Source organism: Mesoplodon densirostris, chromosome 10 (genome assembly GCF_025265405.1).
Source record: "Mesoplodon densirostris isolate mMesDen1 chromosome 10, mMesDen1 primary haplotype, whole genome shotgun sequence".
NCBI lineage: Eukaryota > Metazoa > Chordata > Mammalia > Artiodactyla > Ziphiidae > Mesoplodon > Mesoplodon densirostris.
In genome coordinates this window covers 83792168-83818865 of record NC_082670.1, presented here as the reverse complement: position 1 = coordinate 83818865, position 26698 = coordinate 83792168, and the positions used below count along the sequence as shown (strand labels likewise).

Genomic DNA, 26698 nt, shown 5'->3' with positions numbered 1-26698 from the left:
TTGTTTAACGAGGAGACATACTTCTCAAGAACGAGTTCCCAGAGCAGATCATTGGTGGCAGAGGTGCAGCCTTTCTGGAAGTGAGACTGTAGATGCTGGTTGCCAACCCACTTGACTAGAATGAGAGCCACCCATTGGCTTTCAGGGCCAGAGACTGGCTGAGTGTTAACTAAATCTAACTAGTTTTGACATCACTTTAATGAAAAGACTGACATTGGCTTCAGCTTCTTGGATGCTCAGCAGCAGTTGCCCAGCTGAACTCCTCCCTCTGAGGCACCTGTACTGCACTGTGCGCCTGGCTTTTGTGGGTATTTCTTTCTACTTATTCTGAGAGCGACACTGCCTTTTAACTCTCCACAGGCTATGCCTGATTTAGGATTTGTATTGCTATGAGCAAAGAATAGTTATTAAAGTATTTTTCTGAGTCACAGTTTCAGTTACCCCAAGGCACTTAATTCCATGAATTTGGGAAAAAAAATGCAATCTTTCCCACAGATACTGTTGTGTTTGCTAAACCACCTGCGTTTTATCAGTACACATATTTTCCACAAGCAAAGCAAACTTTCTCACAACGGTGAGTCTGTCCTAAAGAGGTTGTGATTAACTTTACTCATAAAAAAGTAGTGAAATAGAGAGCTTTCTTTTTCTAGCATTCACCAACTTCTTTGTTTCTAAATACAAAATGGATGCAAAGGCTAATTTCACCTCAGTTATTTGTGAGCACCTACCTCCATTGGGTCATATAATAGCTATTTATGAATTTAATGAATGGGAAGACCTTGCAAATGAAAATTCCTAATTCATTTTTCATAATTTTAAATGGAACAGTCCGCTAATCCACCCCACCCCTGCCATGCTTGGCATTCAAAACTAAAGAGAAATACCAGAGTGTTCTTCCTTAAAATGATAGACATCAAGTATTCTGTTTGTTTGTTTTTGTAGCTTAATACAAGGAACCAACCTCAAAAAGAATTTGAAATTACGTATTCACTTCAAGTGAGAACTAGAAAAATTATCTAGATAATCCAGGACAATAAAAAAAAACACCAAAAGAAACAAAAAATCAGTAAACATCATTGATCATTCATTTACTTTTCCACCATGTGTCAGGTGGGCTCCTAGACCCTAGAAATACAGGAGTGGACAAAAGCAGACAAAAATCCCTGCCTTGTAGAGTGTACTTTCTTGTGGAGGAGACAACGAACAAGGTAAATAAGTGAAGTATGTAGTGGTTTGAATAGTGGTGTTATGGAGAAAAAATAATGCAGGGAAGAAGGAACCGAAGGGCTGTGATGGGGACGTGGATGCTGAAATTCTAGCTTGGGTGGCCAGGGAAACCTTATTAAGAAGGGAGGTTTTGAGTAAGACCTGTAGAAAATAAGGGAACCAGCCACGTGGACATCTGGGTAGAACTTTTCAGGCAGAGAGAAGAGAGCACGCACAAGGGCTCTGAGATGGGAGAGAGCCTGGTGGGTTTATCAATCTAGAAAAATGAAAGCTTGGAGTAATTCACTTTAAATGAACAGTGGTTCTTTACCTTTTTAGGGTCAGAGACCCTTTATAAGGATGTGGTAACAAATGTACATGTATTGCTCCAGGGAAACTGGATCTGGTGAAGGATGAGGAGGAGAAGTAGGAGATTATGGTCACATTGTCAAAAAGCAGTGACAGGGCTTCCCTGGTGGCGCAGTGGTTGAGAGTCCGCCTGCCGATGCAGGGGACACGGGTTTGTGCCCCGGTCCGGGAGGATCCCATGTGCCGCGGAGTGGCTGGGCCCGTGAGCCATGGCCACTGAGCCTGCGTGTCTGGAGCCTGTGCTCCGCAATGGGGGAGGCCACAACAGTGAGAGGCCCGCATACCGCAAAAAAAAAAAAAAAAAAGTACTACCATATTTCTAAATGTTCTCTTTGAATAGGGATGATTCAGGAAAACCTCTCATTTATTCATTTTAAAATCTTTCAGACGGGAGGCCTTCTGATGGTCAGTTCTATTACCTTAAGTTCTTAAGAGTTCTCTTTGAGAGCCCTTTTCTTGTTTATCCCTAAAATATGGGAGTTTGTAAGGTCATAACTTCTCTTTTCACTCCCCTCTCTCCACACTCTCATCCACAGTCATGACCTCCTCTGAATTTCAGATCTGCATCCCCTTTCTTTGCTACTAGCCGCATATGGATGTCCTACACTCCTTCAATTTAATTTGTTGGAAAAAGAAGTCCGTCTCTTTCCTGAACCTACTTCTCCATCTACAGGTATCAGCTTGGCTGAAGGCAAACTCTCATGTCACACAGGGAAGGGAAGTCTTCTTCTTCTTTTTTTTTTTTTTTCTTCCGATATGCGGGCCTCTCACTGTTGTGGCCTCTCCCGTTGCGGAGCACAGGCTCCAGACACGCAGACTCAGCGGGCATGGCTCACGGGCCCAGCCGCTCTGCGGCATGTGGGATCCTCCCGGACTGGGGCACGAACCCGTGTCCTCTGCATCAGCAGGTGGATTCTCAACCACTGCGCCACCAGGGAAATCCACGGGGAAGCCTTCTTAATCTCCTTCCTATCCCTGCCTTCCTGTGGGATAGTGTCGGGTGGTGACTGCCAGTCCAGGCCCTGGATTAGACAGATCTGGTTTCACTCCTGGCTCAGACATTCACCAGCCATATTACTGACCCTGGACCTCTCTTGAAATGGGAATTAAAACATTTAGCTCAAAGGGTTTCTGTGAGCTTTAAACGAGTCATGCATGTGAAGCCCTTGGTTTCCTGCCTGGTGCTCAAGAAAAGTTGCTCAAGAAAGAGATGATGTTATGTTTCGGCTCTTTCTGATTCCTCTTTAGACTACTGAAATTGTCTGCTCTTCAGCCCCCCATCTCTAGTACCAGCATGTTATTTAATTGTTAATATAAACTTTAAAAAAAAGACAGGTTTGCTAATATCCTTCTCTAGCTGAAAACTTCCAATTGTATAGATAAGTGTATTAGAATTCATCGTGCCTTGGGAGTATTTTTGGGGGGGCGGGGGAGGAAGAAGGGTCAGAGATCTTTTATAGAAGGTAAATCTGTGCTCCACAATTACGCTCATCCCACCTCTAATAACCTCAGGTCATACTAATCCCCCACTTTTACATACACTCACCCTCACTCACACATACCTACACTCACACATACACACTCCTTTCTGCTCTCTTCGGTCTGGCCCCTCACTCTACTTCTCTCCTCATAGAGGAAGCTTCCCACCCTATTTACCCATGGAAGCCAACCTATGTTCCCCTCTTTGACCTGCTCCTCAAAAAAAACTTCCCAAGTTTTTCCAGTTGAAATCAATCCCTTGTTCGTTCTTTCTTCCTCATTGCTTTCCCCTCATTTTCTTTCCCCTTATTATAGCCCTTGGCAGAGTGAATCAAAGAACTCTAAAGCTAGGACTCTATATTTCAGCTTTCTCAGAACCTAGCACAATGTTTTGCACATAACGATTTCCCAATAACTGTTTGTTGAATTCAATTAGGATGATTTCAGTTTCTGAGAGCTAAATGTAAACATCCAGACAGCATTTAAGCATTGCGTTTACCCAGCCACCTGCTGCTGCCTGGTTCACAGTTTACCTTACAACTGAGTGTGAGAATCCTATTTGCATAGCCATCTGTCTTACACATTGCCAACAGGCCTGGATTTACCCAGTCTTTGCATCACTACACCTTATGTTTAGTTCTCCCCACCAGTGAGCCTTTTCGGTGAGATTTGCCACCTGGCAGTTTAGACCAGAAATTAAAAACCAGTTCATCCAGTTTGACTCTCTAAAAAACGGTATTGGTTAGGGGCAGAGTGAATGTGCAAATGGGTCACAGGTTTCTGAGGCACACCTCTGTCCTGGTCAATATGTTTACTGATGATTGGGAAGAAGACTTAGCTAACATGTTTTCTATGCATGGGATACTGTGGTCTGGCCTGACATACTGTTAAGCAGAATGATAGCACAGTTTTAAGAAAATCAGACAGGTGCTGTTCGAAACCTGGAAAGTCATTCCAACTGAGAATTCCCTTCCTAACTCTGGGTGAGAGAAATGGCCAAGAACTTTCCAAAATTAGCACCGATTCCCTTATCTTTATACAAATTACCATCTGGTGTTTGTTTCACGTACTCACAGAAAGCCAACTGGAATAGAGTATATCGACTACCAGTAACATTTTATTCTGAAAGGTCCACCTGATATCAAACTGATGTACAAAGTTGTGAAATCTCTAAATCTATACAAGGGTGATGGCCTCTGTTGATTTTGTGTCAAGGAGAATCTTTTTAATCTAGTGTAGGAAGAGGCAGTGCATTACAGGCTCAGTTGGGGATTTCTCTAATGCAGTAGTGTGTCAGATGGACTACAGAATAAAGGAAGTCATTTTACCTGAAGTTAAAGATAATAACTTTATTGTCGCTAATATTTGCTCAGACATTATGACACTCTGGATCATCATAAAGTAGGTGTTTATTTTCACAATCACTGTCCTAAAAATTATAAACAATTGGTTCTTATTGAAAAAGAGTTTAGTATAAAAGCAAAATAAGAAGTTAACTTGAAGCCCCAACATCTTTCTTCCAAAGCCTAGGCTTTGAGAAATCACAAACCAAACTTGTCATTTACCTTACTCTTTAGCAAGTTTCTACATAAGATCTTCCTGACCCCCCAACAAAGAATGCCTGCGGCTGAAGATAACTTTACCTACCCAGAAAGCAGGAGGCCCAGACCTTCTGTCAGGTTTCCATGGGCTTGATGATTCAATTTCCTTTGAGTAAACTGACCACAGAGTCTGTTTGAACATTGTCTCTTCTCTAAAGCTTTTCCCCTGCAATCCTAGCCAAGGTTAACCTTGCGCTTCTGTCTGTAGCCACAGTACAGCAGAAACCCCAACTGTAGCTTGGAGCCATGAAAACCACATCTGGGAAAGGTAACTTTTAAAATTTTATTTATTTATTTATTTATTTTGCGGTACGCGGGCCTCTCACTGTTGTGGCCTCTCCCATTGCGGAGCACAGGCTCCGGATGCACAGGCTCAGTGGCCATGGGTCACGAGCCTAGCCGCTCTGTGGCATGTGGGATCCTCCCGGACCAGGGCACGAACCCGTGCCCCCTGCATCAGCAGGCGGACTCTCAACCACTGCACCACCAGGGAAGCCCAGGTTACTTTTTTTTTTTAAAAAATATTTTATATTGGAGTATAGTTGATTTACAATGCTGTGTTAGTTTCAGGTGTAGAGCAAAGTGATTCAGTTATCCATATACATACATCTTGTTCAGGTTCTTTTCCCATATAGGTTATTACAAAATATTGAGCAGAGTTCCCTGTGCTATACAGTAGGTCCTTGTTGATTATCTATTTTATATATAGTAGTGTGTATCTGCTAATCCCAACCTCCTAAATTATCCCTCCTCCACACCGGGAAAGGTTACTTTTATTTACAATCTCTAACTGGTTCCCATGCAGGGAGGACCCCTCGGTGACTGAGCGAGGCTAGTGGGTTTGGGGATGCAAGCTGAGAGAGAGCTGCATGTTCGTGATAAAAAAGGGGAGCAGGGGCATCATGAAAGAAGCACCCTCTGGAAGGCTGGAGAGGCTGGTGGGGGGAAGTTCAAGAAGCAGAAGAGACAGGTGCTGCACCTCAGAGCACCTGCCAGAGCGTGGGCATGAAATGGGGGCCTGGGATGAAGACCCAGCCTCTGACAAAGTTTTACTTATTTATTGACATTAACTTTTTGTTGTGTGACATGCAGTGTAAACTTCTCCAGCAACTCATGCCGTCTTCCATAGTCGAATCCCTCACGAATCCCTCACGTGTGTGGTGGTGGATTCTGTGAAGCATCAGCCCCTGCTTCCTGGTGGGTTTTCAGTAACGTGTGGGCTGTAGAAGGGTTTCACCTGTCACTCTGCCTCAGATATTTGAAAGTGCTCACTTCCATTCTCAAAAGTGTATCTGGGGCTTCCCTGGTGGCACAGTGGTTGAGAGTCCGCCTGCCGATGCAGGGGACATGGGTTCGTGCCCCAGTCTGGGAAGATGCCACATGCCGCAGAGCGGCTGGGCCCATGAGCCATGGCTGCTGAGCCTGTGCACCCGGAGCCTGTGCTCCGCAACGGGAGAGGCCACAACAGTGAGAGGCCTGAATACCGCAAAAAAAAAAAAAAAAAAAAAAAAGTGTATCTGTTTGGAGGATAATTTACAAGGTCACACAAAATAGCTCTCTTATCTGACCATACTCTGAAGACCAGACACATTTTATCCCTGAATTGCCTGTTTACTAATCTCCATTTCTGAGATCATGGGCTCTCTCAGGGATAGGATACTGTCTTCATTAATTCATTCAACACAATGTATGGAGTTCTGGATTACATGTGTCAGGTACTGGGACACAATGAAAAATAAGTGGTTTCTGCACTCAAAAATCTTCCAGTATGATGAGGGAGACTGATATATCTGACATATAACCAAACAATTACAAACCAGACAGAGCTCACCACAGGGCTCCTCTACCTCGGCACCACTGACATTTTGGACCAGATAATTCTTTATTGTGTTAGGGTGTCCTGTGCACCCTAGGATGTCTACTGCATCCTGGGCCTCTACCACTAGATGCCAGTAGCACGCCCTCCAGTAGTGACAACCAGAAATGTCTCCAAACATTACTGGATTTCATACTCCCTTTAGTCCCCCCACCCCCAGGCCCCGCCATTGAGAACCACTCATTCCATTATGGTTAGTCCCGAGGCATCCTGGGAGGAGCACCTAACTCAGACTTGAGCCCAGTCTTATTAATTATTCATGCTCAACACCTAGTCAATCCTCAGTAAGTGCTTGATAAGTGAATGGAATGCATAATAGCATGCTACCCTTCAGGAGTCTTAGAATGAAGTCTAGTAAGTTAGGGGGGTGTTTAAGTATGAGGCCTTAGGCAGAATTTGGCCAGTGAATTTCACTCTGAATCATCGGCACCAACATTGTTCCCAGAAACACCCTATGTTGCTGCAGAGGGACTGGCTGCCTAAATGTCACAGTGCAGATTTTCTAGCAGTTATCTTCCTGTTAATAAATACTGATTGTCAAGCACCTGGGCAAATATCAGCTGCATTAAATGCTAACTAGTCATTATAAAGCCACATAAATATTTTAGATTTCATCAGCCACAGCAGGGAAAGAAAAGAACCCAGATTCTAAGAGGGAAAAAAAAAAAAAGCCCTGACATTCAACTAATGGCTTTACCTACTGATGCAACCCACCCGGTAGCTTGAGACCTAGTGCATCTTGGAAGTAAATGTTCTTTGCAAAATACAGCTAAATCTGTCCCAACTTTGGTTGAGGCATTTGTCCCCAAGTCAGATATTGTTTCGATGTAAATGAGGCCAAAAAAAATTCACAGTACAACCCACATATTCCTTTCACACAGCCTCTGCCCTGAACCAGACTGACATGAGGAATGGGACGGCAGGCCTGATCCACACGTTGGCCTATCTTCATGGACTTGGACGTGCTGAATGAACAATGATGGAGCTTTCCAGAACAAGCTATGTGACTCTGGGCAAGTGACAACTTCTCTGGGTAAGACAGAGGGTGTAGAAAGCAGTGATTTCAAAGCTGCTCACAGCACTCAAGATTATATTTATAGTTTTACATCCTTAAAGATTAATGGAATTGAGGGGTTCACAGCATTAATTTTGATTTTGGGGATGGGGAAGAAAGGTCAAACAAAAGCCAGCCTGTCAATAGTCCTGACATCCCTCCTTAATAATGTAATGTCAAAACTACAATAAGGTATAACCTCACACTGGTCAGAATGGCCATCACCAAAAAGTCTACAAACAATAAATGTGGGAGAGGGCATGGAGAAAAGGGAACCCTCCTACACTGTTGGTGGGAATGTAAATTGGTACAACCACTATGGAGAACAGTATGGATGTTCCTTAAAAAACTAAACATAGAAGTACCATATGATCCAGCAATCCCACTCCTGGGCATATATCCAGAGAAAACCACACTTTGAAAAATACATGCACCCCAATGTTCAATGCAGCACTATTTACAATAGCCAAGACATGGAAGCAACCTAAATGTCCATCGACAGAGGCATGGATAAAGAGGATGTGGTCCATATTGGCCAACCCTATACACACACACACACACACACACACACACACACACACACACACACACATACACACACATACATACACACAATGGAGTATGACTCACTCATAAAAAAGAATGAAATAATGCCATTTGCACTAACGTGGGTGGACTTAGAGATTATCATACTAAGTGAGGTAAGTCAGACAGAGAAAGACAAATATCATATGATATCACTTATATGTGGAATCTAAAAAAATGATACAAATGAACTTATTTACAAAACAGAAACAGACTCACAGACTTCGAAAACAAATTTATGGTAACCAAAGGGGAAATATGGTGGGGGGAGGGATAAATTAGGAGTTTGGGATTAACATATACACACTACTATATATAAAATAGATAATCAACAAGGACCTACTGTATAGCACAGGGAACTCTACTCAGTATGGTGTAATAACCTATATGGGAAAAGAATCTGGGAACGAATGGATATATGTATATGTATAACTAAATCACTTCGCTGTACATCTGAAACTAACACAATATTGTAGATCAACTCTACTCCAATATAAAATGAAAATTAAATTAAAAAAAATAGTGTGATGTGACATCTGATGAAACCTCACAGAACAAAGTTCTGAGGTTGGCAGCCACAGAGAATGAATGGGCGTGATGACTTGCTTAGCCTGAGCTAGCTCCCAGCTGTCCTCTAGCTGGTATGAAGTTGACCATTATGGCACCCATGGACTGGAAATGATCCAGCTGGTAGCTCTGGGCTTTAGGTTAACAAATCTCCGGGAATTCTCTGAAACCTCTTCTTTCTCCCAAGATAAATATTCCCAGCGACTGCACGGAGACCCACCCACTGATGTTATTTAGAAGTTGCAATTAATAATATTTCCCCCCTGGAGGAATTAGTTGTCCCCCCTAATCGCCAAATCATCATTTCTTTGCTGACCCCCCAGAGGTTCATTTTATTTGTAGCACTGTCAAAGCACACACAAAACTGAGCAGAAGAGCTGCTTCTTTGTTTTAACATTGCTGCTAAGCTTAAAAAAAAAAAAATCTTCCCCCTCCTTTAATTCCTTCAGGAAGCATCTCATTCTCAGTATTTATTAAAAATGGGGAAGCAGTCCTAGGAGGCTTTTGGAGGTCTAAGTTCATAAGGTGAATATGCATAAAGGCAGCAGAATATCAAATTTTTATAATTACACCTTTTCATGCATACAGTTCCTGGAGTGAAATTGGCTTTGATTTAGGCTGATTTAATATAGCCTTTCTAATTTAAATCCATCCCTTCACTTCTACTTAGCTGTTCTAGACGGGAAAAATGGGCTCCTATTTCTCACTTTAGCAAACCAATAAGAATTCTGTATGTCTAAACAAGAGTGATGGGATAGCATTTAATATCTGACCTCTTCCCCTAATTCAAGAGCTATGGGGAAGGAAAGTATTTCTGTTTTGGAGAGATAAACTATTAAATGAGAGGGCAAACGAGGATGGAGAGACACAGGCTTAGGTGATGGTGCCTCGCATAATGCTTTAATCAGAGTCAGCAGGCACTAATCTTTGTTGCAAGAACAATGCCTAAGACAGGAGCAAAGTCTGAATAATCTCAGAGCAATGAGGCAGTTAAGAGCACATACAAAGAAGGCATAGTTAGAAATGGAATTTTGATGGAGAGGAAGGCCTGTTAGAGTAATTTGGTTCAGTAGGTAGAAAAAAACCAACTGGAAAGACTTTGAGTTGAATTACAATGGAAAGAGCCATCTGTTCTGCTAACCCAGCACCTATGGTAGCATGGAGAACTCTCACATAGATGTATGTTGCCTTAAACAGACAGACAAGTGGATGTAGGGGTCAGAATTCTAGTTAAAGGACCACATACACACACATTGGAGCTTGGAGTTCATTCCATTAATAAGCACTTAGTGAATTCCTGCTTTGACCCAGTTAGTGCTGGTTCTTCAGAGATAACAAACCCAGTCCTACCTTCAAGGAGCTCTTTTTCCAGCATAGGAAATGGACACACAAGCAGACAACTGAAAATGTGGCACTGTCCTGGGATCAGAGATGTGGACAGGGTCACCCTGTCCAGCCAGGAAAATTTTTTCTTCCAGGGAATTTCACTTGTTTCAAAGAAATAAGTTGACTTAATTTCCACTCACCCCAGCAATCAAATTACTTTATATCAGCAAGAGTATAAAGTCTTGGCGAATTAGCTTTCTTTTATTAGGCATGATAGAAAAGATGTTTCTTTTATTTTACAAGCACTTGGAAAAGAGCTGAATTTTGAAGATAGAATATTACCAGATCTCGACTTCTTTGTGGGGAAAATTCATATCTGGGTCTTTAAGAGAATCGCTCTTCTTCAAGAGTAATTCTTTAGTTTTCTGATTACACATTTCCCAAATAATCTCTCACAAGCACAAAGCAGATAGGCGTCAGTAACCAGTAGCTGAAAGGCTGCTTCACAAGTTTATAAATTTGAATTTGCCTCGATGAAGCACAATTATAAATACCTCTTTTAAATGAACAGTATGAATTAAGGCCAAATTTCACATTTCAGAGAGGAATAAAGATGACAGGGATGCTAGTGTACTATATTTTGATTCCATTTCCCCCTTACAAAATGCCTAATCAGAACAAAGTACATGACAGAGATACCTTAAGGTACTTTGGTTGGGCAGACTCCTTGTACATTGTAGTATGCTTGCTGCAGGCGGAATTTGAGAAGAGCTAGGGCCCAACATGTTGAAACAGCAAAGCTCAGTTTCTTCTGAGCTGAGGGACTGTCTTCATAACAATGATGCTTATTTCGATTTCTGGGGTTCTGATGCTTGAAGTGTAGCAGTGCCAATGGATACCTCCAGTATCTAGAGACCCAGATCTCGACAGTGCATATTCTATATTTCTGGCAGTTCTTCCTGTATCTCTCTTGGAATACACATGTGCTGTGTGCAGCCAGTGCTAACCACAGTTCCTGGCATACAACAGGAACTCTCAACAAATACATGTTGAAGGAATGCACACAACAGACCCTATCCTTGAGGACCAGCTTGGAAGGTCATTCGTTTCACTTTCATACTGACTATAGGGAACTATAGCTGTGTTAGAAATAGCCCTTGCCCTTCAGATATTTGATGTTTAGTCATGGAATCCGACAAAACAACATCTAACTCAAGTACAAAGCAGTACTTGTACAAAGAAAGATTTCCACACAGAGGTATGGAAGTTTGAGGAGGGAGAACTCAGATATCTTCTGGAGGAAGGATGTGGACGATGAGGAAATATTGCAGGGAGCAGATAGCGTTTGAGCTGGGTCTTTGAGGATGAGTCAGATTTTGATAGGTTGAGATAGGGGAGAAGAGGAGAACCTTCCAGGTGGCAAGTGCTCAGTAATTATGCAGAAGTAGACCTGTAAACAGCATGCTTAGGGAATGGTGAGTCATCCAGTTTGGTGAAAACTTGGGATATAGGGAATGGTAGGACATGGCTTTGAAGAGTAGGTGAAGGGTCATGGCTTAGGAGGGCCTTGAAGGCTGGAGTGAGGAGAGGTGAGCCAGAGATGGACCATGGCATAAACGCAGCTGTGTTTGGAGTGATGGCTGGAAGAATGCAAGACAGGAGGTGGGGGACCACTTCATTGAGAGTCTCCACAAATATGACCTAACACGAATCAATTCTCTCCTTTCCAGAGCCCCTCCCCCTGCCCATTCCCTATAAACTTTGCCAATTCTCCAGGCCTGAGGGTTTCATAAAGCTCAGAATGGGGTTTTCGGCAGCCAGATCTTCTAATCAGGGACACGAATCCCATATAGTTTGGTCTTGGTTTTTTCAATCCTGAATCAACAATTTATAGAACAAGTGAAAAAGAAAAGGGAAGGAAGGCTGTGGGATATAGCTTAATTGGGGGTTTGAAAGAAGCCACCAGATTTATGCAGAAGCTCATGGGAGGCCGATGGCAGCCGGGCAGGGCTGGACACAGATGCCTGCTGGTCTTGCTACTCCCCGGCCATCTGAGGGCTTGCCCCACACAGAGCTGCAGGCATGGGAGACACCCCAGGATGAAACTTATAAAGCACTTCCTTATTTTAAAAAAGCATCACATGCAACTTCTGTATGTTTGTTTTCTTCTTCTGTTTGTGGCCAGAGTAGGAGTTAACGATCTTGAATTTCACTTACTGAGCCTCAGTGAGAAAGGAGATTGCCAAAGCTAAAGGTATGCAGAACCCACCTCTGGGGCCAGGTGTACGCTGCCATGCAGGTTAATGCCTGTCTTGGGGATTCTCCCTAGTAATTAAAGCCTGAGCTTCTGCATACTTAAACATGGCTTGAATTGAATTTTTGATGTCCCCTTAGTATCCCAAATTTCAAAGCAAATGTTTCAGTGGCAGTCTCCTTAGAGCAAGTGGTTTTATTTTTTCTCCCTCAGAAGAAAACATTCTCTTTGCAGATCGTTTCTGGAAGAGCTCTTCTCCAACAGTGTAAGATTGAAGGGTCTACGGTAGAATCAAAATCTGGAATCCAAATTTTTCATTCAGATCAGAGGTAATTTGTTAGGGATATACTTTATATGAACTTAAAATAGAAACTTCTATAAAAATCAAGAGAACAATCAATTTCTGAGTTTTTAACCCTAAAGAAACGATTTAAAATACATGTCAGGATTGAAGCACAAGGCTGATCATCACAGCATTGCTGAAGAGAGAGAAAAATTCAAAACCATGCAAAATTCAAAATCCAACAATGAGAGGCTGGTTAAATAGTTCATATTATCTCGTGATAATGGAATATTATGCAGCCATTACAAATGGAAAGAACTAGAGTTAAATAATAATGAATATTGAAGTACTGCCAGAGTTATTCTATCATATTCTTTCTTGGTCCTATGAATAAATAAACTGTTTTTAAGCATCTACTATGTGCTTAGCACCTAACCACCCTATTAGACGTTTGTTATTTAATCTTAGCAAATATCTTTTGACGTATGGGTTCTTATGACTTTTTTTATAGAGGAGGCAGAAATTATGTATAGGTCAAGATTATTTCATTTGGGAAGTATGAGAAACCCCAAACTAGCAAGCACAAAGGGAAATTCAGTAACTTACAAAAATGGATAGTCTAGAGTGTGCTGGCTTCAGGTATGGCTAAATCCAGGTGCTCATTTTTGTTTTTGGCCAAGTCACTCTGTCTCTCTCTACCTTTCTTTCTCTCCATATCTAGGATCTGCTTATCTCTGCTCAGCTTTATTCTTTTCACAGATTCCTTCCACATCGTGGGCAGTGTGACCACTATCAACTAAACTCATATCTTCCTAGCCTCACAATTCCAGAGGAAGAACTTCACTCCATAGATAAATCCCAGAGGAGACTCTGACTGCCTGGCTTGAGTCACCTGACCATTTTATGTTATTGGGTGAGGCACCATGACTGATAGTTCAGCAGGACCATATGAGTCTATGAAGGAAGGTGGCAGGCCAACAAATATGTCCACTATTATATTATTTCCCCCTACATTCTTTTTTTCTTTTTTTTTGTGGTACGTGGGCCTCTCACTATTGTGGCCTCTCTCACAGGCTCTGGACGCACAGGCTCTGGATGTGCAGGCTCAGCGGCCATGGCTCACAGGCCCAACTGCTCCGTGGCATGTGGGTTCTTCCCGGACCAGGGCACGAACCCGTGTCACCTGCATCGGCAGGCGGACTCTCAACCACTGCGCCACCAGGGAAGCCCTCCCCCTACATTCTTGCTCAAGCCATTCCCCTAGTCAAAAAGCCCTCCCCTCCATCCAGTTGGTCTCTACTCTTTGTCAAGTCTCACAGACTCCATAAACCTTCTTTGACCACTCAAGCCAATAAATGGCACTTGCTGTTTCCCATTGACTCTTACATGATGTCTCTATCACCAGCACTAGTAAAACACACTTCTCTTGTGCTTTTATCATGATGTGTCTTTGTCTTGCCTTATTGACTTGACTGTCAGTTGCAGCACAGTGAGGGTTTGTATATTTCATGCCACTGCAGGCCCCATATGTCTTGCACATAGGGGATGCTGAATAGGCTGATAGACATTCTTGGATTTCATTTTCATACTTCCAGATAAAAATGGGGTGGTAGCAGAGTACCATGATGAAGAGTGTGTCTCTGAAGCCTCACTCTCTGTGCATCACAGTACAAGTTACTTAACCTCTGTAAATCTGATCCAGCATCTGTAAAATGGGCACAATAATACCCACCTTAAAGATGTTTGGAGAATTAAATGAGGTAACTACTATCTAATTTAATTTCTGGCCTGTGGAAAGTGCTCAAGAGTAAATGGCAGCTCAAACAGTGGCATCTTAGCCTTCTTTTCCTTAGCCTCAACTGCAATTTTTCTAAGTTCTTTTTCCATTGTAATAATTTCCTTTTTTTTTTTTTTTTGGTCTTGTAATTTCTAGGTTGTCAATATCTACATACTTTTCTGCCTACAGGGGTGGCTAGTCAATTCGGTAGTGGACCCACAAAGCTATAAATAACAGTCACTGCAATTCAGGCTTAGGTGTTCTTGAGGCAGTATATGAATCAATTAGATCTTTCTTAGACATTTCAGAATAACTTAGAGACAGATTCCAAGTTGCAGGTCTCAGATAACTAGGTGTTTGAGTGAAGGGGAGATCACAGCTTGGCCAAGCTCTCAGGTATTTTCAGTTAACCATGTCCCTCATAAGGGATCCAAGCCAGTTTTACCTTGAGTCACATTCTCTTCTGTTCCCTGGGCAAGGTTTGAAGCTCTCCCTTGCATGGCTCTGTGGCTTTGATTAGAGTCCTGCTAATAAGCAATGGAAATGAAGATGCCCAGCTGGGAGAAAGAGCTAAGAGGGCTGCAAAATATCCAAGCTCTGGACTTTGTGCCAATTATTTGAAAGTTTAATGAACCATGGGTATTAGTGCAAGACATCACTGAACTGCTGAAAGCCCCAGTGAATCCAAGCTGCATGTGTGAGTGTCTGCTTGTTCTGGAATCAAAGAAATAAACTTAGCAAAGAGTAAGGATATTTTTGCCATCATGGGGGCGGGGTGAGGTGGGCGATATTTCACCACTTTCAAAATATGATAGGAGGAGGGTAAAAGTCTGAATCTAGTTTCTCAGTTGGATGCCCCCAAACAATCAAATTTTCCAATTTCTACCTGTTACACCACTTTGCTCTTCACACTCTGCTATTTTCAGACTTGCCAACTGACAAAGTATTCAAGCTCCTGTTCTCTGGAGCCTGGCTTATTTAATGGAACTATGTTCTTTCCCCTCTTTCCCTAAAATATGAGATCTGAGTGCCAGGATGGGAGTGGGAGAGCTGAAGGGAGGGGGACTGAGTGATGGGGACAGAGTGACCCCATCTTAGGGCTGACTGCACCTGTCTCTAATGACAGCAGCTTATACTGAATTTGGAAGCTCTAGAAAACAACAAAAATAATATATGAGTGTTTGATGTCAACAGTGTAACAAGAAGCCTTCCAAAGCATTTCTCAAGATGAGAGTCAGTGGAGTTCGAATTTATCCACTTTGTTTTTTAGCCAGTCAGTCCACTGAAATGTAATAAACTTTAGCTGCATGGACAGCACAGTATGGACACCAGACTACATGATGGAAAATAATGGCTTGCATTCAGGAGCACTTGCTCCTGTTCTAATTGCTTTGTGTGCAATAACTCATTTAATCTGATCGACGATTTTACAGGTTGAGAACCATTGTTATCTCTATTTCACAGGTGAAGAAACACAAGTACAGAGAGGTTCTATAACCCACCCAAAGTCACACAGGTGACAGACAGTGGTGCTGAGATTTGGACACAAGCAGTATGGGTACAGAGCCTGAATTCTTAACCACTGGTAACCTACTGTCTTCCCATGACAGATTTGGCCTTCAAGGGTAATAGGAATAAAGCAGGGAATTTGAGGCTAGCAGCTAGGTCTTACTCTGCAGTGTGTCCTTGGTGCCTAGCACAGGGCCTGGGACCCAGCAGGACTTAGACAGCCTTGATCATTACTCTTGAATCCAAGGAAGAGCTTTGTTTTGTAATCAAAAAGGAAACACATTTGGGGCTTTGCCAAATTTCTACTAGGTTCTGGTTTTTCTAATTGAATGATGAGTTCCCTGGAATGAGAGGAAATCTGACAAAAATGGATGGAGTTTGGATAAACACTCTCTGCTAGCCCTCTGAAGGCACTGGCTCCAACACAGGACAGGAAGAGCTCTGGGCCACTGAAGAATCATACTAATTCCATAAGCAGTTCACTGCTTTTATTAAGGCTATCGGACTACAGCCCATCTCTTTGTTTAACTAGTGAATTGGAGAAATGTGGTACCAAATACAGTGGGAATTAACCCTCAACTAAACTGTAATTAAGAACCTGCTAATCATAAGAAAGCTGGAAAAGAGCTGAGGATGTAAAATCTGATCAAACGTGTAGACGTTGTGCTGGGAACATTTAAAGTGGATTAATTTATTTGTCTTCATCTGTGGTGCCGATTCTGGAACGATGTATTTGTTGATGCAAAATATATAGTAGTTTAGATTAACAGTTCACGTAAGGTTAGGCCCATGCCCTTTTTTTTTTTAACATCTTTATTGGAGTATAATTGCTTTACAATGGTGTGTTAGTTTCTGCTGTATAACAAAGTGAATCAGCTATTCATATACATATATCCCCATATCTCGTCCGTCTTGCGTCTCCCTCCCTCCCTCCCTATCTCATCCCTCTAGATGGTCACACAGCACCGAGTTGATCTCCCTGTGCTATGCGGCTGCTTCCCACTATCTATCTATTTTATATTTGGTAGTGTATATATGTCCATGCCAGTCTCTCACTTCGTCCCAGCTTACCTTTCCCCCTCCCCGCGTCCTCAATTCCATTCTCTATGTCTGCATCTTTATTCCTGTCCTGCCCCCATGTACTTTAGAAACTTTTTTGTTTTTTTTTAGATTCCATATATATGTGTTAGCATGCGGTATTTGTTTTTCTCTTTCTGACTTACTTCACTCTGTATGACAGACTCTAGGTCCATCCACCTCACTACAGAAAACTCAATTTCATTTCTTTTTAGGTCCATGCCCTTTTTTTTTTTTTTTTGCGGTACGCGGGCCACTCACTGTTGTGGCCTCTCCCGTTGCAGAACACAGGCTTGGGACGTGCAGGCTCAGCAACCATGGCTCACGGGCCCAGCCGCTCCGTGGCATGTGGGATCTTCCCGGACCAGGGCACGAACCCGTGTCCCCTGCATCGGCAGGCGGACTCTCAACCACTGCGCCACCAGGGAAGCCCTGGTCCATGCCCTTTTGTACTGCCAACACTTCTTGGAAGTGGAAACTACACACACACACACACACAGACCCACACACACACAAGCCAGAATGTCAGATTCTGACAGGTGTGCCTACCCCTAACAAGATACACATTTGGGAGGCTTCATATGATGTTATTCTTTTTTTGCAACAAACACATTATACTTGGGGCAGAATTTCAAAATAATCTCCTCCGTTTATCCTCTCATCATCCACCACATGCTGTGAAGTTGTCTTTACTATTAGCCCAGCCCACCTGGGGAGGGAGTGCCTTGGCTTCCGGGTGGAGGTTCACTTCCTCCTCCAGGTAGGTCACCAAAGTCCATCTACATAACCTCTAGCAGGTCATTTGTAGGAGAGTCATAATTATTAAATAATTTTCCTCAACAGGCTGGATGCTTTTAGTTCACCCATATACACACATTGCTTGGCCTGTTGAAGATACAATTTAAGTGAAATACACTTAGACATGAAGTATAACTAACATGATGAGAGAAGAGAGAGGGAAGAGAGAGAAGAAAAGAGGGAAAAAGGGTGAGGAAGGGGAGGAGAGAGAAGAGAGGCGAGATGGGCTTCTCAGCAATTTCTGAATAGCTCAGAGACTGCAATTCTGATTTCCATCTCTAATGACAGCCAAGAAAGATGCAGTTGAGAGTAGGAGCACGCGTTGGATTCTCTGAGCATCCAGCTCTGTGCCTGCCTGCTACTCTCCTCTCAGTGATGGCCTCAGCCCCTACTTGACAATGGGGAGCCTTATTTTGTTAGGGGGTTAAAAATCCATCTTCCAATCATCTCACAGGGTTCCAGAAACGGAAAGGTTAACTGGAAGGCTCAACCTAGCAACTGCGATCTGAGAAGTAGTCCTGAGTCAAGCCTGATCGTGTGGGACTTGGCAGCGGGTGGGGGTTGAGGGAAGAAAGTGCCTGGGATAAGGGGACTGGAGGAGAGTAGTTTTGTGAGGGCTGCAGGCAATTAAAGGAAGGCACCTGCAATTCCTCTTTAGGGGGCTAAGGTACTACCTAGTAATGGGCAGGACAAAAATTAACATGAGGATAACAACAGGGCTACAATTAGATACCATTAATCCATCACTTGCTGGTGTGCCTCTCCCTGTGCAAAGCGCTTTGTAGGCATTAACTCTTCCTTTTCTTATAGCAGCCTTGTGACATGTGTATTATTATTAGCTTCATTCTATAGATAAAGTTGTAGGCTTCCAACTGTTAAATAACAGGTCATACAGGGGGGATTAAAATCCAGGACCCCAAAGTTTAGCCACTACCCTCAAGATCACTGGCCTAAGAGTCTGAGTCCTTGTTCTGCCATTAACTTCTTTGACCACAGGCAAGGTCCCTAATCTCCCAGGGATTCATTTTCCCATGCCTAGTGCTTGACAAAGAGGAGTCACAGTGAATCTGTAGAATGAGGCTGATTGTAATCGCTCCACGTCTCTCTCAGGATTGTTTTGAGGCTGGATGGGAAATATGAAAATATTAGGAATGCATCGGGCATAAAACAAATGTAAGCCATGGGACCACCGCATGACCGCAATGGGTAAACACGTCTAGTCCCATAAACTGCCTCTGGTCAACCTGGTCTCCTTTATGGGAAATGGAGAGCTTCAACAACACAGCCCCTTCCTTTCCCACAAAATCTTAATGTGAATATTGATTCTACTTGACATTTAGAGTAGTTACTTTAAACCAAATCTCTTGTGAGAAGGATTCACCAAAATGTGGGATGGTGTTTATTAGATACTCATTCTGAGAGCACTTTGTCAGCTCGGTAAGATAAGTTATTTTTTTAAACTACTTTACATTAATTAAAAAAAAAAACCCTAAAGCCTCACATCATCACTATTTGACATGAGATCTGAAAATGGTTCAGAACATCCTGTCTCAGAAATCTAGGAAGGAGATTTGGCTTTAAAACTGTACTCTAAGGAACTTGACAGAATGATATAACCAGAGGTGACATTTCAATTCCACAATCATGTACCATTCAGGTGGCTAATTCTGCTTTCTGAGAAAGATATTTATTCATCTGTACAAGAAGGCACTCACTGCGGTGACGTACAGTAGCTGGCTGATTCTGTTGGCCTGATTTTCTCACTATTGTGTCATTCAGCATCATTAACAATTATGTTACTTCTAAAGACATGCAGATTCTCATTTTCACTTAAAGGTGGGCAATCTTGTCAAGCATATTCAGTAGAGAAAGATACCTTAAAAAATAGCCATTGATAATAGCCATTGGCTCCAGTCTGCCTGAAATTGCTCACGACTGCTTACAAATATATAGTAATCAGTCCTGGTAATCTCTGATTTATAATTGCCATTGATCTTGGGCATGTTTAAAGCCTGTTTTCTATCACTGACATCCTTCATGTGCAACAGAGATAAACAGCAGAACCCTCTAGTTATCCTAGCATCATAGATTCACGGCAGCCATTCTATAACTCCAAATGGATTCTGAAGGCAAATTTTAAAAAACCCTCTATGACAGTCAAATAAGCAGAAAAGTCTAGGGGTTCTAGGGTTTGGTTTCTCTATATCCTGAGCAAGAAAATAACAGGAGCTGTCCAGGTGTATAAATCAATTTGTCCTACCCACCTATGCCCCTCCAAATTTGTAGCACATTGCCTATCAGTATTTTGGACCCTCTTGCATGGTAGTTATGAATTTGGGACCTGGATTTGGAGAGACCTGGGTTCAAACTCTACCCTCTGACTATTAGTAATGTGACCTGGGAGAGTTAATTGGGTAACTTCGAGCCTCCCTTTCCTCACCTATAAAAGTGTATAACAATACAAGCTACGGTTGTTGTGAGTATTAAATCAACTCCACACAGAGTAAGAAACTCTATCAATACCAGCCGGTATTTTTGTTGTTACTATTATCAACACCATCACCATCCTCATCACTTTCCTCCACATTGATCTTATCTGTGCATGATGTATTCTGTCATGTCCTAGAGGATTATAGAGAATCCCGAACTACAGAATAAAGGGGAAAATGTGGGTTTTGTAAAAAAAACAAAGCAACAATAACAAAAGAATAGTTAGTGACAGGAACAGAGAGAACAAGTAATGATCAGTAGCCATCTTTCTGAATAAATAGGCTTGGCTTTAAAAAAGTACAATTACTGTTAGTTTAGTATTTGAAGGTTTTCTTAGGTATGAACCACCTCTTGAGATCTTGCTCACACTGTGGATTGGCCTTAACCTGCTAACTCACAGTTAAGGGTCGGTACCATAGCCCACCCCTCCTTCCCCAGTCACGGCCCCACTGTTGTGGGATTAGAACTGGAAAGGCTTGTCATTTGCAGCTGCAATGGCATCATACTGATCCTCTACATTCATTCTGTCTCTGTGACTCTTAGGATTTGGGCTCTCTTTTAAATTAACTTTTATCTGCTAAGTAATGAGCACATCAGTTTTTTTTTTTTTTTTTTTTTTTTTTGCGGTACGTGGGCCTCTCACTGTTGTGGCCTCTCCCATTGCTCAGCACAGGCTCCAGACGCGCAGGCCCAGCGGCCATGGCTCACGGGCCCAGCCGCTCCGCGGCATGTGGGATCCTCCCGGACCGGGGCACGAACCTGTGTCCCCTGCATGGGCAAGCGGACTCTCAACCACTGCGCCACCAGGGAAGCCCCCAGTTTTTTAATATCACTGAAGTCTCACCTAGGAGCCTTTCCCTTTTTATTACTAGAATTAACTCCCCGCTCCTCCCCTTCTTCCACGATGTAATAAAACAAAACCTACCTAGTGTAGTACACAATTCAGGATTTCATTATATCCTGCTTGATTGGAAAGACTATTTACACAGAGATGAAATAGCATGGCCTCACAAGATTACTTCTTATGAGGAGAATGTAGTTTTATATAACAAAATAGAGCTTTTCCCAGTGTATAGGCAAACTAACTGAGTCAGTTTCTTCTCTCTGGAAGTCAGAGTATTTCCTCAGACTTTATAATTCTATGACAGTGTCTACATATATCCAGGAATGGATGTACACATGTCAGTTTTATAGTATATACACACACACACACACACACACACACACACACACACACACACATGTATCTCAACCTCTTTGATGTATCTATCTGCACATCATGCGAGGGTTAACCCCAAGGTAGGTGACACTGTTAAAGATATTTTAAAACCATTAAGACCAGTAGCTCCAATTTGGGAGGGAAAATTTAAAAAAAGACATCTGTCCAAAGGTTCAAGTTCTGCTGATTGACTTTTCTTTTTGCACAATAACATACTGAAGTGCTATAAAACAGATCTCTCCCCAGTCCCTTCAAACTTAATCATGACGTTTTACAAATAAGGGTTTCTCCCAGCTACCCTTCAAAACATGTTGATTTTAAGTTTCTGGTCTCTATAATATATAGATTAGACTAGAGATCTGTAAAATTTATTTCACTCACATACTCCCTAAAAGAATTTGTAAAAACTGTGTGCCTATTCGTATAAAGTTGACATCTAATTTTGTTTTTATTAAAAGTCTAAACAGTTGCAAGAGTGTAATGTTGGGCATAAGTATTGATATTTAAAAATATATCCCATTGTATCAATTTTTAGATGAATTCAATGGAATTGTTATTTGATATTCTCTATTACCCATTTAAAAATTATTAAACAAATTCCTCATTAACAGTCAGAAACTTTACATGTTTTTTTTGTTCTCCTTGAACTTGTATTTCCATTATACTTCCCCCACCGAATGATAGCCTCATATAACATTTTTTTATACTGGAAAGCATTTTATCGATCACCCTGTTACATTTCTTTGCAACAAAAACATGTATATAAATTAAAATTACTCTTTGATTACCCATGACCTTAATGCTTTAAGTATCAAAATTTTTTCTTTTGAGTTGGGTAATCATTAAAAATGTTATTAATGCACAGCTGTCCAAAACAACATAAATATATTATAAATGTTAATAATTATTAAATCTTAAAAGTAAAATTTTTATTAGAAATGGATGGGACTGTTTTTTCTTCAATTAGCTGATGTACTTTTGAGGGACAAATATTACTTACTTCTAACATGGGACTTGATTCAGCATAAATTCTATTTCCATTTCTCGTTGTACAGATGTGTTGAGAAGGTTTGCTCACAGAAATGAGTAGATGAGAATGGATGGGGTTTTGTTACAGTGATGCCATTAATTTCTCTGAATTCCTTCTGAGTAATATGTCCCAGACCACAGAGTGATCTGTCATCAAAAATTACTTTTTAATGATCTATCAGCTGACGTAGATTAGGAATTTCTATTTTATTGAAAGGAAAAAATTGGAAACCTCCTTAGATGCAAAAGGATACACTACCCAGCCATTTGAATAACTCACTTTTGTCAATACCAACACCGATATTTCAAATGGTCCTTTGTTTTAGTGCCTCCAAGGCTTCGCAACCTAGCAATATCCCGTGTATGGGGATGGAAAAGAAGGATGCTTTTATTTTATAAAAGGGGAATAGGTGATTAAGAAAGAAGCAGTGGGCTTCCCTGGTGGCGCAGTGGTTGAGAGTCCGCCTGCCGATGCAGGGGACTAGGGTTCGTGCCCCGATCCCGGAAGATCCCACATGCCGCGGAGCGGCTGGGCCCGCGAGCCATGGCCGCGGAGCCTGTGTGTCCGGAGCCTGTGTTCCGCAACGGGAGAGGCCACAGCAGTGAGAGGCCCGCGTACAGCAAAAAAAAAAAAAAAAAAAAAAAAAAAAAAAAAAAAAAAGAAAGAAGCAGTAACATATTTTCAGAAGCAGGGCATTCTCAGTAAGATAAGTTTTAGGCAAATGTACATAAGAAAGCTGAAAAATTTTAAATGTATTTCCTTAAAGTTATCCATGCTTATGCACCCCTCTGAGAGTTGTTGTGTTCCCCTAGGTGTCTGTGTGTCCCTATTTGGATATGCTGAGCTAGACTGGTTTCACTCAGGTGAGTCCTTGAACCACTGTGTAAGGAAAAAGAAAGTGGGGGAGGGTTGGTGGTGGAAAGAGATAAGATAGAGGTAGAGAGAGAGAGAGAGAGTGAGAGAGAGAGATGCAGAGACAGAGAACTCCATCTTCAAACTAAACCATTCTATGAACAGTCTATCATATACCAAAGGAATAACACATTTCAATAAGTACAAGTCACACTGTCTAAACAACCAGTGAGAAAAAAATGGTCGACTACCTCCATAATACTGGAATTATAAATAAATCTGCAGCAAGCCTCACTACTCTTTCCTTGATCTCATGAGATTTCCAAGCATTTATTGCAGAGGAGTTTCTAGCAACTCTTACAATACTTCTCCAGCGCAGGCGCACAAAAGAATGACAGGCATAAATGTTTTCGTTTTAGATCTAAGAGATTTGGATGAAAAAGAATGTGATTGCCTTTCAAATACCTGCCCTGAGGGCTCAGGTAACTCCAAAGCCTTTAAGCACTGGAAAAAAGGAATTGGAAGGGACAGAAAAAGTTATTTCATAAAGCAAACGACTTACGATGAGTGGACCCCGGTTGTTTTCTCGATACTTGTTCTGGAAGAAGATGTAAACGACAGTGGCGGCCAAGGAGTAGAGGAAGGCAAAAACAGCCACGGTGACGAAGAACTCTGCCGAAGATGAGGAGTCGCCAATCAGGGCCACCTTCTGCCGCTCCTTCCCCTCACAGGTGGGCACCTCAAACGTCACTTGGTGTAACCTAAAGTACCAGAGATACCAGAGAGGAGAATCGTTAAAACGCTATGGAGAGAAAACTCGATGCCATAAGTGAGATGTGATTTGAGACCTTCATGGCATGCCTCTGTGACAAGTTCATTAGAGAAATTACAGAGATTGTAGCTGGGCTCGTGGAAGCAGATACTGCAGTGAAACATCATTCCATTAGGTTTCACAGTAGCTAGTCACTTTAGAGAGAGGGGAGGAGGGAAGGGGAAAGTGATCCTGAAATGATGATGGGTTAGACTACGACATCCTCCCCCTTAAGTTCTCCAGTGGTTTCTCATTATACTTGGACTCACACCCTAACTCCTAAACGTGACCCACCAGGTCCTGGCTTAGGGTCTTTTCACTGACTGTTCCCTTTTCCTCAATCACTCCGTCTCCTGACATTGCCCATGGCTGGTTCCTTTGTGGCATTCAGGTGACAGCTCAAAATGTCATCTCCTGGGAAAGTCTTTTCCTGACTATTAATCTAAAATAGTTCTTTTCCCTTAGACATTTCTATCACATCTCCCTGTTCAATGTCATTCATAGCGCCCATCACCAACCACACTTCCTTGGTAATGTATTTAATTTTTTTTTTTTCTGTCTCCACTTGATTTGGGATCTTGACTTTCTTCTTCTCTGTAAATCCTGAATGCCTGACACTTGTTAGACACTCAGTAAACAGGACTTGGATAAGTGAACAAACATTCTTGATTCTGTAAGATGACTGATACGCCCTAGTTTGATTGAACGTTGAGAACTTCTATTTTAGAGAATAAGTTCTGTCAGGACAGCATCCAGGCCCAATATATTACTTAATAGAGAAAAATAAGATTTTGGAAGGCAGTACATTCTGCTCAATAAATGATACCTAAGGAAGATGTGTTATATCTAGTACATAGCTCATGCTGTGAACTGGGTGGTGATCTGTAATTCAATATAGGAGCCAAAATTCTGCTTCTTCAGAAATGACTAAATTATCCCTTGAGTATTAGGGAGGCACTTGGAAATAGACATGAATGAGGCTTAGTGATATCAGTAAAGGAACACCTGGAAAATTATCTACAAAACCAACGATGATAAAACCATTGACGAACACAATAAATTCCCAACTTATGCTTAAGAAGTATTTCTCTTACTAAGCAAAACTTGATTCCTTTAAAATATATTTTTTGTGTACATTCTCTTACAATTTGGATAATGACAAAATGATAAAATAGTAATACTAATAGCAACTAACATACTGGAGTATTTATGTGCTAGATATTGTGTTTTATATGTATTGTTTCATTTAATGCTCACAGCAGCCCTATGATGTAGGCATTTTATTGCCCCTTCTCCCTTTACACATGAAGAAACAGGCTTACAAAAGATTAAGTAATTTGTGCTAAACCACAAAGCTAGTAAATAGGGCCAGGAACTTTTAAATTTCTACGTTAATCTGTTTCTATTAAATAATGAGAATATTAAATCTAGGATGAGTTTTTTAAAAAGTGGAGCCCATGGACAACTAGCACCATAACTATGGGTCTTGTTAAAAATGTATATTCCAGGGTCTGACCCAGACCTACTGAACTGAAATCTCTAGGGGTGTAGCTTAGCTGACAACCAAAGCAGAAAACTCCAGTCCCCCTAAGTTCCTTATTTCTCAGAAACCTATTCTTTTTCACTTATTGCTTGACTTGAGAAAACTGTTTACATAGTCAGCTTGACTTTGCTTATTTATACTGAAGATCCTCTTGTTTCTTGTCAACCAGAAAAGTGTACAGCTTCAGTAAAATTCAGGAAAATAGAAGCATTCATCATGGTTATGCTGTAGAGACCCTTCCTCCCCTTGCCAGAGATACTAAGATATTTCTCAATAGCTGAGTCTGTGAGAATGAAAAATGAAATAGATTGAAAAGGTATTCATGCCAATTATGCTGATAGAGGTGATTTTCAAATAATGAACACTTTTTTTCTCACTATCTTGTATATGTCATCCACTCAACATATTTTTTTTAACATTTCATTGGAGTATAATTGCTTTACAGTGTTGTGTTAGTTTCTGCTGTATAACAAAGTGAATCAGCTACATGCATACATATATCCCCATATCCCCTCCCTCCCACCCTCCCTATCCCACCCCTCTAGGTGGTCACAAAGCACTGAGCTGATCTCCCTGTGCTATGTGGCTGCTTCCCACTAGCTATCTATTTTACATTTGGTAGTGGATATATGTCAGTGTTATTCCCTTACTTCGTCCCAGCTTACCCTTCCCCCTCCTTGTGTCCTCAAGTCCATTCTCTACATCTGTGTCTTTACTACTGTCCTGGACCTAGGTTCATCAGAACTTTTTTTTTTTTTTTTTAGATTCCATATATATGTGTTAGCATACAGAGAAAGTTTTTCTCTTTCTGACTTACTTCACTCTGTATGACAGAGGGAACCCTCTTGCACTGTTGGTGGGAATGTAAATTGATACAGCCACTATGGAGAACAGTATGGAGGTTCCTTAAAAAACTAAAAATAGAACTACCATAAGACCCAGCAATCCCACTATTGGGCATATACCCTGAGAAAACCATAATTCAGAAAGAG

General features: G+C 41.7%; 1 protein-coding gene across 2 annotated transcripts in view; it reads right to left on the bottom strand.

Moving 5' to 3' along the window:
* The window catches only part of SYNPR (synaptoporin), a 288928-nt gene that overhangs the window by 14821 nt on the left and 247409 nt on the right, over positions 1-26698 (bottom strand). For both annotated transcript variants that reach the window (XM_060109604.1, XM_060109605.1), the window contains one exon: positions 23915-24113. In XM_060109604.1, coding sequence (XP_059965587.1) covers positions 23915-24113 — 199 coding nt within the window. The remainder of the gene's footprint in view (positions 1-23914; positions 24114-26698) is intronic.